Here is a 17,539-nt window from a genome sequence, read left to right as displayed (position 1 = left end):
TAACCAAAGGGCAAAATGAATATGTAATTACCTATTCATATAGTATGCACCGCCTTATAAAATTTCCATTTGTGGGCAATTCACGAATCAATTATTATCATACATGTAATATACTCCCTCCGTCCATAAATAGATGCCAAAGATTTGTCTAAATTCGGATGTATCTATACACTAAATTGTGGCTAGATACATTTAAATTTAGATAAACTTTTGGCATCTATTTATGGACAGAGGTAGTATGTACATAGCTGTTACTTTACTATGGGTCATGATAGATAGAATATGTTTGTGTCGATGTGTTGCATGAGGGACAGGCAATCAGAGCTGAAGATCACAGAACTGTACTCCTCTTCGCACGCAAGAAGAGACAGGACTGTGTGTGCCGGTGCTTCAGCAAATTTAAGCGCCGAAACTCCAGAGATGGGTTCGGAGCAGCGACGCCAGTCAGTTCCAAGATTCCAGTTCTTTCAAATTCAAGGCACTGGAATGAGCAATCCTGACAACGAGGAGATCTGCAACCTACAACCAGCAGACGGGGTTACAGTTGGATATCACTCATAAGAGAGTACTATGCATGAGCCACCAGCCGAGCGTACAATGTCCACAATATGAAATGAAAAGGATAGCGACACGAAAGCTTTGCAAAGATAAGAAACCACTAGGAACACTTTTTTTGCCAAATAGAACGACTACCAATACTTGTCAGAACTTACAAGTGACTGACTAGCTCGAGGAGAGCACTCAACGGTTCAGGCAATCATCTATGATTGACCCCAAGAATGAAAAACAAAACAGACTACGACGTACTAATACCTTAGCAAATTACAAGACAAAGCGCAAATGCAACCTCAACTCATCGAAGCCACGGAGAACACATCACCATAAACTCTCAACTGGGACACGACCTGGATAGACCTGAAGAGGGGATATACATGACTGGGGCAACAGCGCTACTCCGCCACGCCTTCCTCTTCCTCCTCGTCGTACTCCTCCTCGGCTGTCGCGTCCTGGTACTGCTGGTACTCGGCAACCAGGTCGTTCATGTTGCTCTCGGCCTCGGTGAACTCCATCTCGTCCATGCCCTCGCCAGTGTACCAGTGCAAGAAAGCCTTCCTCCTGAACATGGCAGTGAACTGCTCGCTGACCCTGCGGAACATCTCCTGGATAGAGGTGGAGTTCCCCACAAAGGTGCCTGCCATCTTCAGCCCCCTGGGAGGCATGTCACACACGCTGGACTTGACGTTGTTGGGGATCCACTCAACAAAGTACGAGGAGTTCTTGTTCTGGACATTGAGCATCTGCTCATCCACTTCCTTGGTGCTCATCTTCCCGCGGAAACAGGCAGAAGCGGTGAGGTAGCGCCCATGGCGGGGGTCAGCAGCACACATCATGTTCTTGGCATCCCACATTTGCTGAGTCAGCTCAGGAACTGTGAGAGCACGATACATCTGTGATCCGCGTGACGTCAGCGGTGCAAAGCCAACCATGAAGAAGTGGAGGCGGGGGAATGGAATGAGATTGACAGCGAGCTTGCGAAGATCAGAGTTGAGTTGTCCAGGGAACCTCAGGCAGCACGTAACACCGCTCATGGTAGCAGAGATAAGATGGTTGAGGTCACCAACTGCATTGTTAGAACAAAACCATTAGTGCCTGATATTTATCTGAACACAATCTTCTCCAAATAGAATTTCAGTGACACAACAGAAAAGTAGAGACCAAAGGTAGCTTAACAACTTACAGGAAGGGGTGGCGAGCTTTAGTGTGCGGAAGCATATGTCATACAGAGCCTCATTGTCAAGCACCATACATTCATCAGCATTCTCAACAAGTTGGTGAACAGAAAGTGTAGCATTGTATGGCTCCACGACGGTATCTGAGACCTTTGGTGATGGGAAGACAGAGAAGGTCAACATCATTCTATCCGGGTACTCCTCCCTAATCTTAGAAATAAGAAGGGTGCCCATGCCAGATCCAGTGCCTCCTCCCAAAGAATGGCAAACTTGGAATCCTGCAAGTTCAGCAAATAAAGCCATAATATTATTCACATATCGAAGTCGCAATGCAGATGCAAAACAGAAATATGCGCTGAACTGCAAAAAAAAAGGGTTCACAGGATGCAACAACACACAAAGGAGAAAAAACAGATAGCAGTTTATAAACACCACCATGTGCTCCAGGAAACAAGTGTGTGAGAAAACAAGTCACAACAGGCATGGCAATAAAAACAAATTAATAGGGTCTGCATATATTAAATAGTCCACAAAGACAACCATATAGGTATTGCCAAAGCAATGAAGTTGAGCATTTATTTATTCATTCATCAGGAAGATAAGGACTTCATTTCACCTAGCTTGACCAAATAATCCAGTCCCCAGCTATGACGTTTTTTAACAGGGCAATACCAGGTGCAAAATGGAACCTCGTGCACGCAAATCCAACACTGCTACATTTTAGACTGCTCATAGTGGGAGTAACATAGCTAGTAACATCACACATCTCAAGGCATTTTGGTGACATGGCATGCGAATAAATGAAAAAAAAGAGTGAGGTGGTAACTAGCTACGGAGTATGTTACCATAACATCACACACCCCAAGACAAAATGAGTCTACAACATAATAAATGACACAATGCATGACACCACATATAAGTTACTACCCACTATGAAGGTAGTAACCTAGACTAGTAACATGTCATATGTTACTAGTCTAAGTTACTCCCCACTATGAGGCTAGTCATAGTGGGGAGTAACTTAGACTAGTAACATGACATATGTTACTAGTCTAAGTTACTACCTCCATAGTGGGTAGTAACTTATATGTGGTGTCATGCATTGCGTCATTTACTATGGTATAGACTCAACTTGTCTTGGGGTGTGTGATGTTATGGTAACATAGCTAGTTACCACCCCACTCTCTTTCTTCATTCATTGCCATGCCATGTCACCAAAATATCTTGGGTTGTGTGATGTTACTAGCTAAGTTATTCTCACTATGAGCAGTCTGAGCAGCCTTATAAAATACCATCCCTACCGATAGTTCTATTGGTGAAGCTAGGTGTTCCATTATGAAGTTCAGCAGTTCTTTATTCATCAGGAAGATACGGTCTCCATTTCATCTAACATTGACCAAATGCAATCCAGTACAGCTATTACACCGTTTTTAATTTAGTGTTTCAAAATCTTATCTAGAGTTGACCAAATACAATACAGTCCAGCTGTTGCCTCATGCAGGCAAATCCAACAGCGTGTACACTAATAAAATACCTGTCCTGCCGACAGTTTCTATTGGCGAAGCTAGGTGTAATCCAGAAAAGCATGCAATAATCAGACCATCTCATTGAAATTAATTTTCACTGGGATACGGCCATGATCCCTTCAAGTTCCATCGCTATGCAGCCAGCATGCAGAGCAGTAATCACAAACAGGCCAAACAGTAACAGGACAACTTCTATTCTACCACCAACCTGAACTCTGAAAAAAAATTATCGTGCTGCATTCCGTAGAAAGGGAGAGAGTAGAGGATAGAGGAAAGGGACACGGGAGGATGGTGATGGATACATGGATAGAGGAAAGAAAAAAGGGTTTCACTTCTAGGGACCACCATGAACTTCCTTGTCCATATTTAATTTGTACGTAGTATCTGTTTTGTACTGTACGTCCATAGCTGCATGTAATCATTATGTTAAAATGGCAACAGGATGACCCATCTACTGTATGTCTTCAACGGACGATCAGTTTCTTGGTTGTCTACGAATGGTGTTAATGAAGAATGAATTGCTCTGCTCTTATTTCTAGCAACTTTTTGATTGGATAGTACTCCCTTTGTTTGGGATATGTAAGATTTGAGGCATTTTACTTGTTCATCCACTTTAGTTTGTATATAGCCTATGTATCTAGTCTACTTCAAAAGTAGCTAAAACGTCTTATATTGATGCATGGAGGGAATAGTTGTTTGATGAGTTGTGACATTCCTTTTCTCCCAAACTCTCATGATATTACGTGAAAAGAGAAGAAGATGGTGTGGTACAGATTTGTTTGAGATGAGATTTTAGTGAAGTATTGATGGTGTCAAACAAAAGGAGAGACTCATGAATTCCCTAGACTTCTCCAAAGTAAAACCCTGTTAGTACTTTTCCATTTGAACTTTGCATGGTATTGTGATAGACATGTAGTGTCTGTACTTTTGCAACCTCACGTTTTACTTTTCTGTCTATGTAGATGCAATCCATACATTTAATCTTCCTTCCAAAACTTCCAAACTTACTTTATCTAAGAATTCAAGGTTTCAAACATAATAAATGAAGTAAGTGCATATGCCAACTCCCGGAACACGGGAAAACTTCTGCATTAATGTAGACTCTTCATATATATTTCCATGATGTCACACTTCTTATATAAATAGGGCATTTGGTGCTACCTTCTCAGGAATTGTAATGGTATACTCTAATAATACCACTCGATCACGTTGCTTGGAGAATTGTACAGAGTGTTAGGAATGGTAGGCAACGGGAGCACCGGTAACACTGGTTGCTAGATACGATGTTTACAGAAAGTGTTGTGAATGTCGTACTCGTATCTCCGTGTAATCACACCATTAGTAACATCCAGCAGCAGGGGCACCAGAAGTGAAAACCCATGAGCTGATCTGGAACCTCAAAGAACGGTGCAAAATTGACATCTGAAGACCTTGAGCAGGCAAAGTACTAACCGACTCTGAAACAAGCAAAATATCAGAACGAGTCTGCAGACATTCCCAATTCATCCACGGATCTGCCGCACTAACATGACATGTGATTAGAGAGGCTACTAGGTTATTGCTAAAGCAATCCACATGTCACAAGGAATGTCCAAGCATTTTTGCTCAGGATGTGTTGGCCTAAAAACTACAGTTCACGTCCTCGTTTCCAAAAGCGGGAACTAAACCCTTTTGTTACTGTACGACTAATCTCAGACTGAGTTCATGTATCTATACAAACTAGGAGATTTGTGCACCTTTTGGGAGCCTCTAACCTGTGGTACATATTTTTTTGAGATGTGATTTTAATCAAGTAAGGATGACAGTGTCAAAGAAAGGGAGAGACTCCTTCATGTCTCTTATATTTTTTAGGTGGCTCATCTTAAGATCCTCTGTGATCCATGATTTGTAATAAGGTTTTTAGATGTTCGTGTGTAAAACTGGATTCGTTTTAAGTTTAATAAAAGTGGTCGTATGCATCATTTCGATGCAGAGGCTCGGGCAACCCATTTCGGAAAAAAATAAACTACTTGATATATAATTTCAGTGGTACAACAGAAAAGTTGAGACCAAAGGTAGCTTTTGTTCATCAGCATTCTCAACAAGTTGGTTGACAGAAAGTGTAGCATTGTATGGCTCCACGACGGTGTCCATGGAAGATTAAAGCAATTGAAGCCATGCTATTATTCACAGATGCAAACAGCAATGCAGATGAAAAATAGAAATTTGTAGGTCCAAGGAAAATCAAGTTAGATAGTTTTTGACATATAAGGATTTGAAACTACTAAAAGTGTCAAAATATTGTAGAATTATATATAGACATGCATGACACTTTCATGTCTGATCATGCAATGCTGGTTGTGTTGGTTATCTATGTACCAGTGGTGGACAGTGACAGCAATTGAAGGACGGCCCGACCGGAGTAATCTTGGCCAAATCGAGCTAATGGACCAACTAATGCTAGGAATTTAAGGCCTCAATAAATCTAATTGATCAAAACAACCGGTCCATGGCCTAGTATATACGTAGATTAATTTGGTTGTGTCGAACATCATTCAGTGCGGTTGTAGCAGGCATACTCAAGCCTAGTTATGTGACACGGTCTTTTCTTCTCCGGCTCAACGGTACTTGATCGATCCAGCCTGCTTGCACTCCTACTTCTGCTGCAACCGTTTGTTGTCTAGTTAATATTTTCCCAGTGCATCACATTCCAAATGAATGAGTGCATTTTATCTTGCATCTATCTGAACTGAAGTACTCTGTGGTTCATGGACCAGGCTGAGTACCTCGATAATGTCATCAAACATAGCTATATTGGATGAGGGATCGTGACTGGAATGTGTTGTTGCTATCTCAGCAGATTAATCAGCCACGAGCCCTGAAGATGAAAAAGACTTGTATATGAAACTGATAGGTTATAAGGAGTTGGTCATGTATATATGACAAAATTGAACTCAAGCAAGTATAATGAGTAGTGGTTGAGTAGCACGTGGTGATTGAGCAGCCGTCATCTTCACATGCATTCAAAACTCACAAGGTCGGACCACTCGTAACCCGACGAACTTCCAGCTCCATTAATCCATACCGTATTATCGGCACATCTTGCGAGCTCTGACCTTGCATCTCTATAAATATCTGCTCCCTTAACTCTTCTTTCTTATGATTATACATTGTGTATCGAATAGCAGAAACTTTTATGATAAATGTAGCTAGCAACTAAAACCTTCGGAAAATAGACCAAGCAGTCAAGGATAGAATAGTGCCAAGTTGTGTAGGGCAGCATGAGAGAGTATTTGCAACAAGGAAATTTACTATCAAGTGGTCTAGAAATAGAAGTCCCGGGAAGATTAACAACAGATAGTTTTAGGAACGGGAGACATCGGTATGGTTTCTCTAAGGACATGTACAATGGTCCACATCAGCTGCCTGTAAAAAGGTGTCACCTAGATGATTTGGAGGGAATGGAAGAAGAGAAATTGCAAGGGTCGTCTGCAGATCTACGATCTACAAACGGGCGATTAGCGTGAAACTCGTTGGCTAACGACGGCTCTTCTGCCATTGTACGTATGTCGTCGGCACTTGTGACCCCAAAAGCAAATCCGCGCTCCCATCATCTTTTCCCTGGACCCATGGCTACATTAGAAATTAGAAGAATTTTATACTGTTTCATGCAATCGTGTGAGCCTATGCAGACAGCTGAAAAGACGCCGTTCTAAGATGAGTCTGAAGTGCTATCGATACATGACATGGATATGTATTGTAGAATGTAGACTGCTGATGTCTAAACCAATGAACATGCCCTAAGGAAGTTCACACTGCCTTTGTTAGACTAATGCAGAGGTTCTTGGCTCTCTTGCTAAACTTAGAAGAGAATTTTTTGGTTACCGGAGGCAAACTCTTCATATGCTGCAATTGGCCTAAAATAGGTCAATGTTTAATTGCTCGGCCTAACCAAAGGGCAAAGTGGATATGTAATTACCTATTCATATAGTATGCACCGCCTTATAAAATTTCCATTTGTGGGCCATTCACGAATCAATTATTATCATACATGTAATATATGTGCATAGCTGTTACTTTGCTATGGGTCATGATAGATGGAATATGTTTGTGTGTTGCATGAGGGACAGGCAATCAGAGCTGAAGATCACAGAAATGTATTCCTCTTCGCGCGCAAGAAGACAGGACTGCGTGTGCCGGTGCTTCAGCAAATTTAAGCGCCAAAACTCCAGACATGGGTTCGGAGCAGCGACGCCAGTCAGTAGTTCCAAGATTCCAGTTCTTTCAAATTCAAGGCACTGGAATGAGCAATCCTGACAACGAGGAGATCTGCAACCTACAACCAGCAGACGGGGTTACAGTTGGATATCACTCATAAGAGAGTACTATGCATGAGCCACCAACCGAGCGTACAATGTCCACAATGTGAAATGAAAAGGATAGCGACACGAAAGCTTTGCAAAGATAAGAAACCACTAGGAACACTTTTTTTGCCAAATAGAACGACTACCAATACTTGTCAGAACTTACAGGTGACTGACTAGCTCGAGGAGAGCACTCAACGGTTCAGGCAATCATCTATGATTGACCCCAAGAATGAAAAACAAAACAGACTACGACGTACTAATACCTTAGCAAATTACAAGACAAAGCGCAAATGCAACCTCAACTCATCGAAGCCACGGAGAACACATCACCATAAACTCTCAACTGGGACACGACCTGGATAGACCTGAAGAGGGGATATACATGACTGGGGCAACAGCGCTACTCCGCCACGCCTTCCTCTTCCTCCTCGTCGTACTCCTCCTCGGCTGTCGCGTCCTGGTACTGCTGGTACTCGGCAACCAGGTCGTTCATGTTGCTCTCGGCCTCGGTGAACTCCATCTCGTCCATGCCCTCGCCAGTGTACCAGTGCAAGAAAGCCTTCCTCCTGAACATGGCAGTGAACTGCTCGCTGACCCTGCGGAACATCTCCTGGATAGAGGTGGAGTTCCCCACAAAGGTGCCTGCCATCTTCAGCCCCCTGGGAGGCATGTCACACACGCTGGACTTGACGTTGTTGGGGATCCACTCAACAAAGTACGAGGAGTTCTTGTTCTGGACATTGAGCATCTGCTCATCCACTTCCTTGGTGCTCATCTTCCCGCGGAAACAGGCAGAAGCGGTGAGGTAGCGCCCATGGCGAGGGTCAGCAGCACACATCATGTTCTTGGCATCCCACATTTGCTGAGTCAGCTCAGGAACTGTGAGAGCACGATACATCTGTGATCCGCGTGACGTCAGCGGTGCAAAGCCAACCATGAAGAAGTGGAGGCGGGGGAATGGAATGAGATTGACAGCGAGCTTGCGAAGATCAGAGTTGAGTTGTCCAGGGAACCTCAGGCAGCACGTAACACCGCTCATGGTAGCAGAGATAAGATGGTTGAGGTCACCAACTGCATTGTTAGAACAAAACCATTAGTGCCTGATATTTATCTGAACACAATCTTCTCCAAATAGAATTTCAGTGACACAACAGAAAAGTAGAGACCAAAGGTAGCTTAACAACTTACAGGAAGGGGTGGCGAGCTTTAGTGTGCGGAAGCATATGTCATACAGAGCTTCATTGTCAAGCACCATACATTCATCAGCATTCTCAACAAGTTGGTGAACAGAAAGTGTAGCATTGTATGGCTCCACGACGGTATCTGAGACCTTTGGTGATGGGAAGACAGAGAAGGTCAACATCATTCTATCAGGGTACTCCTCCCTAATCTTAGAAATAAGAAGGGTGCCCATGCCAGATCCAGTGCCTCCTCCCAAAGAATGGCAAACTTGGAATCCTGCAAGTTCAGCAAATAAAGCCATAATATTATGCACATATCCAAGTAGCAATGCAGATGCAAAACAGAAATATGCGCTGAACTGCAAAAAAAATAAGTTCACACGATGCATCAACACCCAAAGGGGGCAAACAGATAGCAGTTTATAAACACACCATGTGCTCCAGGAAACAAGTGTGTGAGAAAACAAGTCACAACAGGCATGGCAAAAAAAACAAATTAATAGGGTCTGCATATATTAAATAGTGCACAAAGACAACCATAGGTATTGCCAAAGCAATGAAGTTGAGCATTTATTTATTAATCAGGAAGATAAGGACTTCATTTCACCTAACTTGACCAAATAATGCAATCCCAGCTATTACACAGTTTTTTATTCAGTTTTTTAACAGGCCATTACCAGGTTCAATATGGAACCTCGTGCAGGTGAATCCAACAGTGCCTACATTTATAGAAATATCATCCCTACCGACAGTTCTATTGGTGAAGCTAGGTGTTCCATTATGAACTTCAGCAGTTACTTATTCATCAGGAAGATAAGGTCCCCATTTTATCTACTAACATTGACCAAATGCAATCCATTCCAGCTATTACACCGTTTTTAATTTAGTGTTTCAAAATCTTATCTAGCATTGACCAAATACAATCCAGTCCAGCTGTTACCTCATGCAGGCAAACCCAACAGCGTGTATACTAATAAAATACCAGTCCTGCCAACAGTTTCTGTTGGTGAAGCTAGGTGTAACCCGGAAAAGCACCATCTCATTGAAACTAATTTTCGCTAGCATAAGCGCATGATCCCTTCAAGTTCCATCGCTATGCAGCCAGCATGCAGAAAGTAATCACAAACAGACCAGATAGTAACAGGACAGCTTATATGGTACCACCGCTCTGAAGAAAAAATATCGTGCTAGATAACAAATTAATGATAACAGCGCTCAGCAATTGAAACTAATTGATGAGAATAATTCAACAATTATACTAGCAGAAACAGCACCTAGCATAAATGCCAAACTGCACCTGGCATAAATGCCAAACAGACGGCCATCGTAACCTAAATCGGGGCTGGATCTAACTATTTGATGAACGGGTGAGCCCAGATCGGACCCAAACCACCACCAATCCCTAGCAGAAATGCCCATAAATACGACGGAGATAATAGAGGAGACGCACGGGACGGTGTAATCATTTACCCTGTAGGCAGTCGCAGTTCTCGGCCTCCTTGCGGACGACGTCGAGGACGGAGTCGATGAGCTCGGCGCCCTCGGTGTAGTGTCCCTTGGCCCAGTTGTTCCCTGCGCCGGACTGGCCGAAGACGAAGTTGTCGGGGCGGAAGATCTGGCCGAAGGGGCCGGAGCGCAGCGAGTCCATGGTGCCGGGCTCGAGGTCCATGAGGACGGCGCGGGGCACGAACCGCCCGCCGCTGGCCTCGTTGTAGTAGACGTTGATCCGCTCGAGCTGCAGGTCCGAGTCCCCCGCGTAGCGGCCCGTGGCGTCGATCCCGTGCTCGTCGCAGATCACCTCCCAGAACTTGGCCCCGATCTGGTTCCCGCACTGCCCGCCCTGGATGTGGAGGATCTCCCTCATCGTCGCCGCCGGTGCCGGTGGTGGCGGTGGTGGAGGTGGGTGCGGGGTGGGGGATTTGGAAATTTGGAATTCGAAATGGGGGATGTGGGGGGATTTTCCGTCGTCTTTATACGGGCGAGACCCGACCGCTCCGTTCGGGCTCCGGGACCGCTTGGTGGTTGGGGACCCCGTGTGGTTCTGGTGGGACCCGGTTGCAGTGAGCCGTGGAGGGAAGCTGGGGCCCACTGTGACAGGCTGGCAACAGAGCCGTGGCCCCAACGTCCACGGCGAGCGGATGGGATCGACCACCGACGGCTGGGGCCCGCGCACCAGTTCGCTGTGGCGTAGCTGTCAGTGGGCGTGTCACCGGCGTTGGAGCCACCTGGCGGAGTCAGCAGTCAGCTGGTGGGATTTGTGGATGGGGACGAGAGCGAGCTGACACGGAGGCCGGGGCATGTAGGGCCGTTTCCCTAGTCACGGCCAGGAAATTGATTCTTTGGCCAAACACAAAATTTATCTAAATTATAAAATTGGTACTAGTAGAATCATCTTGGAATGTACTTTTATATTATATAAATATGTAATCGTGGATGTTGATATTTTTTGTTACATCCTTAGTTAAACTTCAAGTTTCTTGACTTTGACTGAAGCCAAAACGCAGGGGAAATAAAAATGGAGGGATTAGTACACCTACTGCAAATCGATTACTTTCGTCCCGCCTGCCACATCAACCGCGTTGTCGCCATGGACATGTTTTCGAACTCGAAGGCAATGTGAAAGCTTGAATCGATAGGGGTGTGACTGTCTCCGCCACCACCATCACTCTCAAATCAAGTCGACTACCGATTTGCCCGCTCGTCCCCGCCGTGCCCATCTCAATTCGGCGTCAGCACGCGTCCACCCCATCACTGTTTCGAATGTAAGTTTAGGGTAAATCCAGGTCATTTTTTCAGATTGAGGTGTTTGTGAGCTTAAATTTTTTGATTGTAGATAAACCTGGCCGCAACGTGATTTTTGCTCGAGGACACATCATAATCGGCTGATTCCGACATCGAAGATTTCCTTCGCAACGACGATGTCGTGAACCTCATCTTGTTAGCCATCATGAAGGAGCACAAGGACGGAAAGAAACGAAAGCGCCAAGGCTCGATGGTTGGTCGTCTTTGCATTCCTCGCAATCGCGCTCTCAACCAAGCCATGTTTACGAAATATTACTTCAAAAAAGTTTGCACCTACGCGGCTCATCTCTTTCGGAGGCGTTATTGAATGCGTACAGAGATATTTTTCAAAATAGTGGAAGCTTGCAAGGCAAACTACCGTCAGAAATGTCGCATGTCTCTATTAGGATTTGGTATGTACCAAAAGATATTGGCCGCGATGAGGATGATTGCATATGTCATCCACGTGATTACACCGACGAGAATATTCGAATTGGCAAAGATATCTCGCTCAAGTGTGTGCTATGGCAAAATTTTGATCCAGGTTTTTCGTGTCGATACCTTCGAGCTCCCAACGGGGAGGAAACAAAAGGATTAATGGCGCAAAAATAACAAAATAAAAACATGATGGCCACGTATGCTTGGGAGTGTGGAATGCATACACTGAAGGTGGAATAACTACCTTGCAGCTTGGCACGAGCAATACTCCGATCATCATCGTGATCCAACTATTATGCTTGAAGTTGTGGTATCGGAGGACCGGTGGATTTGGTATTGTTTCTTTGGGCTACCCGGATCTCTTAATGGCATCAATGTTTTTGGAGAGATCTCATCTATTTGCTAGGATTGCTAGTGGAGATGCCTTGGAATTTTTCTCGATAATGCTGTCAACCTTATCAAACCCAAAGGAACCCGGCGATCCAAGGTTTCGAGACTTACCGGCATACTGAAACAAGGGCACTCATAAACAGGGGCACTCATACCCAACTCCATAATAATCTCGTTGAGCACCAATGGCAACTATTTAGTGCAAGATAGTCCACTTTTTCCCCCTTTTTCATTAAGAGGTAAAGCGAAGGTTCTCTGATCTGTCCTTGCCCAAGTGGGTACCGTTGATTATTGAACAGAATATGAACGGGCACTCAATATTTTAGATGAAAATCAGTTTGAGTGTGTAATCAAGACGAGAGAACTAACGGAAGAGCACCTGGATAAGCTAGCAGAACAAGCTGGTCTACAACTTTATGAAGGGGACAGCGACGCTTCACTAGTAATCCAATCAGTGTACCCGAACGGCTGTAGCTGTTGAGAGTGGAGCCACAAATGTAGTGGACTGGATGTCAAAGCATGTAGCTGTTGCTTCGGAGAAACGACACAGACCATTCACCAGCACCAACCACACACGGGCGCAACTGCATCCATATGCATCTCGCTTTCAGCACCGCGGAGTTGGCCCCGATCGGGAAACAAAAGTTGCAACCATACGATGAGTTCTAGAGCCGAAGTAGCTGAAATCATAAGCTGAACTTTCTGTCACGAAAAGAAAGCACCGAATTGACAGTTTTTCTCTCAGGAAATAGCAAACAGAGAAGCACTGTTTTATTGGTTCAATCACACATTGTAATGGTACAGAGAATGATGCCCAATGTTTCAACCACTGTAATGGCAGATACAGAATGATGCCCATGTTACAACCATTGCAATGGTAAACGGACAGGAGGAACTAGAATGGTTTCTTCTCGTATGACATTAGTCCATGGATCCCTCCCTCGACTTGAGCAGCGCCTGTCCTCACCTGGTAAGGAAGATCAGCAAAGACTGAATCAGTTCTGTTGTCAATTCCCTAATTTTCAGTTGGGAGATAGAAGCACAAATTGAGGTTCCAAACAGGCCATTCAAACCTCTTGACAGAGTATTTCACTACTTTGAGATAGTATTAATTATGTATGCAATCTATCAATATAAGCATCTTCAGGGAATTTCAGAAGTAATTTTGGCACTACACAGCTATGAGCAGATATGACACTTGACTTGTTGTTCGGTAATGTGTGTAATATATGAGAACAATTCTAAGTGAATTGTGATGTGTGATTTAGGTTCTTCATGTGAACTGATGCTACCTATATTCGGCAAGACAAATGAACAGATAAGATCTAAATGGGACTACTTTGTCAACAGATGAAGTCAAATGTGCCATGAGATGGAAAAGAAGAGTAACCAGCTAAGCACAGTGGTAAAAGAAAGCTGAATTTGCATTGCAAATTTAAAAAATGCTTGGCAGTGCATATCTAATACAGAGTAGCATAAACCTTAAAGTATCCAGAATCCCTCAAAACATTGAATATGTACATGAAGCTGTATGCTATATAACTGCTCATGATGACAGAATAAAGATTCATGCAATCTGTACCGGCAAGAGATTCATGAAGAATCACCACGAAAAATTATTTTAAAAAGTAAAACTTTGGAAGGGCAGCCAATGCCACAAAACTGTATAAGCCACAATAAACAACAATCACCTTAAACTAGATTCAGTGACAGATTTTCATACCACAGTTATTAATTCAACGGGTACATAACCTAAAATAGATTACTCTACAGCTGAAAAATTAAGCAAGCAAATTTAATCTTTCAATGCAGAATAGCATTCCTGTAGAATCACTGTGTTAATAACATTTAACAAAAACAATATATTTAACTTAGCAGTTCGCAAGTGATCGTTGAATACTACACATGAAGAAGGCAGAGTCAATGCACACCAAAGTGAAACCAAGATATATTGGATTTTAATGTTAGTTAATTCCCATTCCAAAATCAACTATTTATGTCCATTATCTATAAAAGTAGTTTTATCAACAAAGCTACTTATCCAATCTTAGGTACTCATATTATGAACCGCTCAAAATCACAAATCGAAATGAAGTAAAGAGCAAATATGTAACCCAGATAGAAAGTACCTCCATTCTAAGAGTATCCGCTCGTAAAAGATCATGAGCTGACTGCAAAGAGGATGCACCAAGATCTTGGAATCCTTGCTTAACAGCTTGCATTGTATACGGAATCAATCTCAGCACAGAACCTTTGTCAGCAACAGTCCCAACGACTCCCTGGGCAACTTTAAGCTTCAGAGTATCACCAAGGTACCTTGCATCGCTCCCCTTTGTCATGGCTTCAAGTGAGCCCATGCCTCTGTATTTTTTTACTCGGTGGCCATCCTAGCAGAACATTCGAAGTAACAAATGACACTGTTTGGTCAGATTTCTTGACATCTAAGTAGACTGGAGTACTGAGCTATTATGTGGGCAATAACAGATCTTTTTAATTGCAGTGGTCAAAAGGATGTATATTTGCATATTCATGGTGTGTGGTATTCATCAGAAGTATAAACTTAATATCTAATATATAGATGTGTGGACTTGGGCAGGCATCACTACATGATATTCAAACTTAACCCTGTGTTCAGGCAAGAAATATATCAATATGTATACCTTGTATTCGTAGGCCCCGGGAGCTTCATGGCTGCCAGCCAAGAAACTGCCCATCATCACAGTTGATGCCCCCAGTGCCAAAGCCTTCACAATATGCCCGGAGAATGAAATTCCACCATCAGCAATAACTGGCACATTCTGATCATTGGCATACGATGCAACCTTGTACACTGCAGTGGCCTGTCAAGCCAGAACATAAGTAAGCGTCAAAATTGTTAGCATCTCTTCTACAGTGTGCTGACATCAAATGCCTATGCAGCCATTTGACACAGAACATAAAAAATTACTTCCTATCATTGACTAGCCAGACTGTGAGCCTATGTGGGAGCATATGGAGCAATATACTGTACCATTTAAACCAGATTAACTGTAGCTGTGAAGAATAGAATAAAACAAGCACTGTATCAGGTCCCATAAACAACACAACATGCTACTCACAATTGAAAAATGGGAAGAGTGGCTACAAAATCTAATGATATTATGATAAATACAATTCTTCATTTTTTTCAATATCCCCAAACTCATAAGAGTTTCAAATGCATATTCGGACTCTGGCCCCCGCGAAGTTGACATATTAAGTTTGAAAAAAACAACTGATACGTTGTGTCTTCAGACAGTATGGTATACAAGACATCCATATTAGTTCCTGTGCTGTTGCAACTTGCAAATGCATGTAAGGGGGTGGCATTGTTTTATACAACACTTATGTGAAATAAGCAGTTCAGAGAGCTGATTTAGTGGTAGAACTTGAACTCAATTCTTTTGGCATATAATAATATACTTACGTTTTGGCGAAGCCACTTTCAAGGCCTCATACAGCAATAGTGCTACAAGATTGAACAACTTGATAATTACTTGAAATTATAACCTTGAGAGCAATCAAAATTATATGTTTGACATGGATGTAGACTATAGCAGAGGTTTTTTAAAATTTCTATTAACCTATCAGGATTCTTTACATATTTAATTCTAAACAATGATATGAATGTTTATAAGACACATGCTGGCAGAGGATGCAAGCTGATAGACAACACAAGACACTAACTCCACAGCGAACAAGATGAGGTTAAACTAGTATTAACTATTAAGGGAGCAGGAGTTTACGAGAAGAAATATATACCTGTCCTCTGCCCACAGCACAGACCTCCTGGGTGGTGCAGATTGATCCAGAGCCCATTCCAACACGCAGGCCATCGACTCCAGAAGCGATCAAATTCTGCGCCTGCGCAATCGTCACGACGTTGCCTCCAATCACATCCACCTGCGGAAACATCTTCTTGGCATACTTGATCATGTCAATCTGGTAGGTGGAGTTCCCCTGCGAGCTATCGATGACGATAGCGTTGGCCCCGGCCTTCACCAGCTGCTCCAGCCTCCGCTTGTCATCCTCGCGGGTTCCAATCGAGGCTGCGACTATGAATTTCCCGTCTGCGCCGAGAGACGGCTTGCCTAGCTTCGGGTAGCTCCGGATGCGCTCGACGTCCTTGGAGGTGATGATGTCGATTGCCTCGCCCTCGTCGGAGAGGAGAGGGGCGTAGTCGAGGCCCTCGTCGGCGAGGAAGGCCGCCGCCTGCTCGAAATCGAAGGACGACGATGCGGAGCGCGGTGCAGGGCGCATGTAGTCGGATAGTTGGGCGGATGGGTTGGCGGCGTCGGCGGCGACCGCGACGCCGACGAGCTTGGAGAGGGAGTCCCCGGCCTCGGTGACGAGCGCGTAGTCGTGGCCCGCGAAGTCGGCGAGGGATGGGGCGGACGCGAGGGAGAAGATGGGCACGGAGGAGACGAAGGGGAGGCGGCGGGACTTGGCGGCGCGGACGATGGCGGCCTGGATGTGGGCGTCGGTGTTGCAGTGGACGACGGCGACGGCGCCGAGGGCCGCCATGGCGACGGCCATGGCGGCCTCGGAGACGGTGTCCATCGGGGAGGCGACGCAGGGGGTGGAGAGGTGGATGTTGCGGGAGAGGCGGGTGGAGAGGTCGACGGCGTCGGCGGGGAAGTTGATGAGGCCCGGGTGCAGGATGAGGTCGTTGTAGGTGTAGGAGTAGCCCCGCCGGAAGATGAGCGACGCCGGGACGCCGTCGTCGTAGAGGTACGCCATCTGCGGCGGCGCAGGGGGTTTAGGGTTTTGCGGCGGCGCGGCGGCGGCGGCGGGGGATGGGCAGTGGGAGGCGGATGGGATGGGATGGGGTGGAGTGAAGTGGGGTTTGCGTGGATTTAGATAGGGACGGCTGTTTGGCGGGTAGCCTGCTTTCCCGAAATGTTCCAATGACAGCTGGGTCCGGCGTTGCAACACGAAGCGAAATCGTGTTTCGGGGACATGTGGGTCCTGCGGCGTGTTTTGCGAGCCGGCTAGGGCGGGGAGATGGGGCCCAGCTGCAGACGGCACGCAAAAAGAATCATGTCGCCCCTTTTTCGGAAAACCAATTTTGATCAGGGGTGCACATGCTCCTGATACTGGAAAATGCCTTTTGAATTATCAAGAAAATT

At 44.7% G+C, this 17,539-nt stretch overlaps 3 protein-coding genes across 3 annotated transcripts; 1 reads left to right on the top strand and 2 right to left on the bottom strand.

Annotated features, from left to right (window-relative positions):
* Positions 1–995: 995 nt before the first annotated feature.
* LOC124704450 lies at positions 996–1,550 on the top strand. The gene has a single exon (XM_047236704.1). The coding sequence runs from the start codon at positions 1,042–1,044 to the stop codon at positions 1,357–1,359; it is 318 nt and encodes a 105-aa protein (XP_047092660.1). The 5' UTR covers positions 996–1,041; the 3' UTR covers positions 1,360–1,550.
* Positions 1,551–7,690: 6,140 nt separating this feature from the next.
* Positions 7,691–10,688, bottom strand: LOC124704449 (tubulin beta-4 chain). The gene is made up of 3 exons (XM_047236703.1): positions 10,254–10,688; positions 8,791–9,060; positions 7,691–8,673 (listed from the first exon to the last, which is right to left on the bottom strand). The coding sequence occupies exons 1-3, from the start codon at positions 10,645–10,647 to the stop codon at positions 8,003–8,005; spliced, it is 1,335 nt and encodes a 444-aa protein (XP_047092659.1). The 5' UTR covers positions 10,648–10,688; the 3' UTR covers positions 7,691–8,002.
* Positions 10,689–13,159: 2,471 nt separating this feature from the next.
* Positions 13,160–17,191, bottom strand: LOC124704448 (inosine-5'-monophosphate dehydrogenase-like). Its single transcript, XM_047236702.1, has 4 exons — positions 16,173–17,191; positions 15,053–15,232; positions 14,522–14,779; positions 13,160–13,359 (listed from the first exon to the last, which is right to left on the bottom strand). Exons 1-4 carry the CDS (start codon positions 17,148–17,150, stop codon positions 13,288–13,290), a joined length of 1,488 nt encoding a protein of 495 aa, XP_047092658.1. The 5' UTR covers positions 17,151–17,191; the 3' UTR covers positions 13,160–13,287.
* Between the last annotated feature and the right edge of the window lie 348 nt (positions 17,192–17,539).

This window comes from Lolium rigidum, chromosome 3 (assembly GCF_022539505.1).
Source record: "Lolium rigidum isolate FL_2022 chromosome 3, APGP_CSIRO_Lrig_0.1, whole genome shotgun sequence".
Lineage (NCBI taxonomy): Eukaryota > Viridiplantae > Streptophyta > Magnoliopsida > Poales > Poaceae > Lolium > Lolium rigidum.
This window is presented reverse-complemented; position numbering and strand designations above follow the sequence as displayed.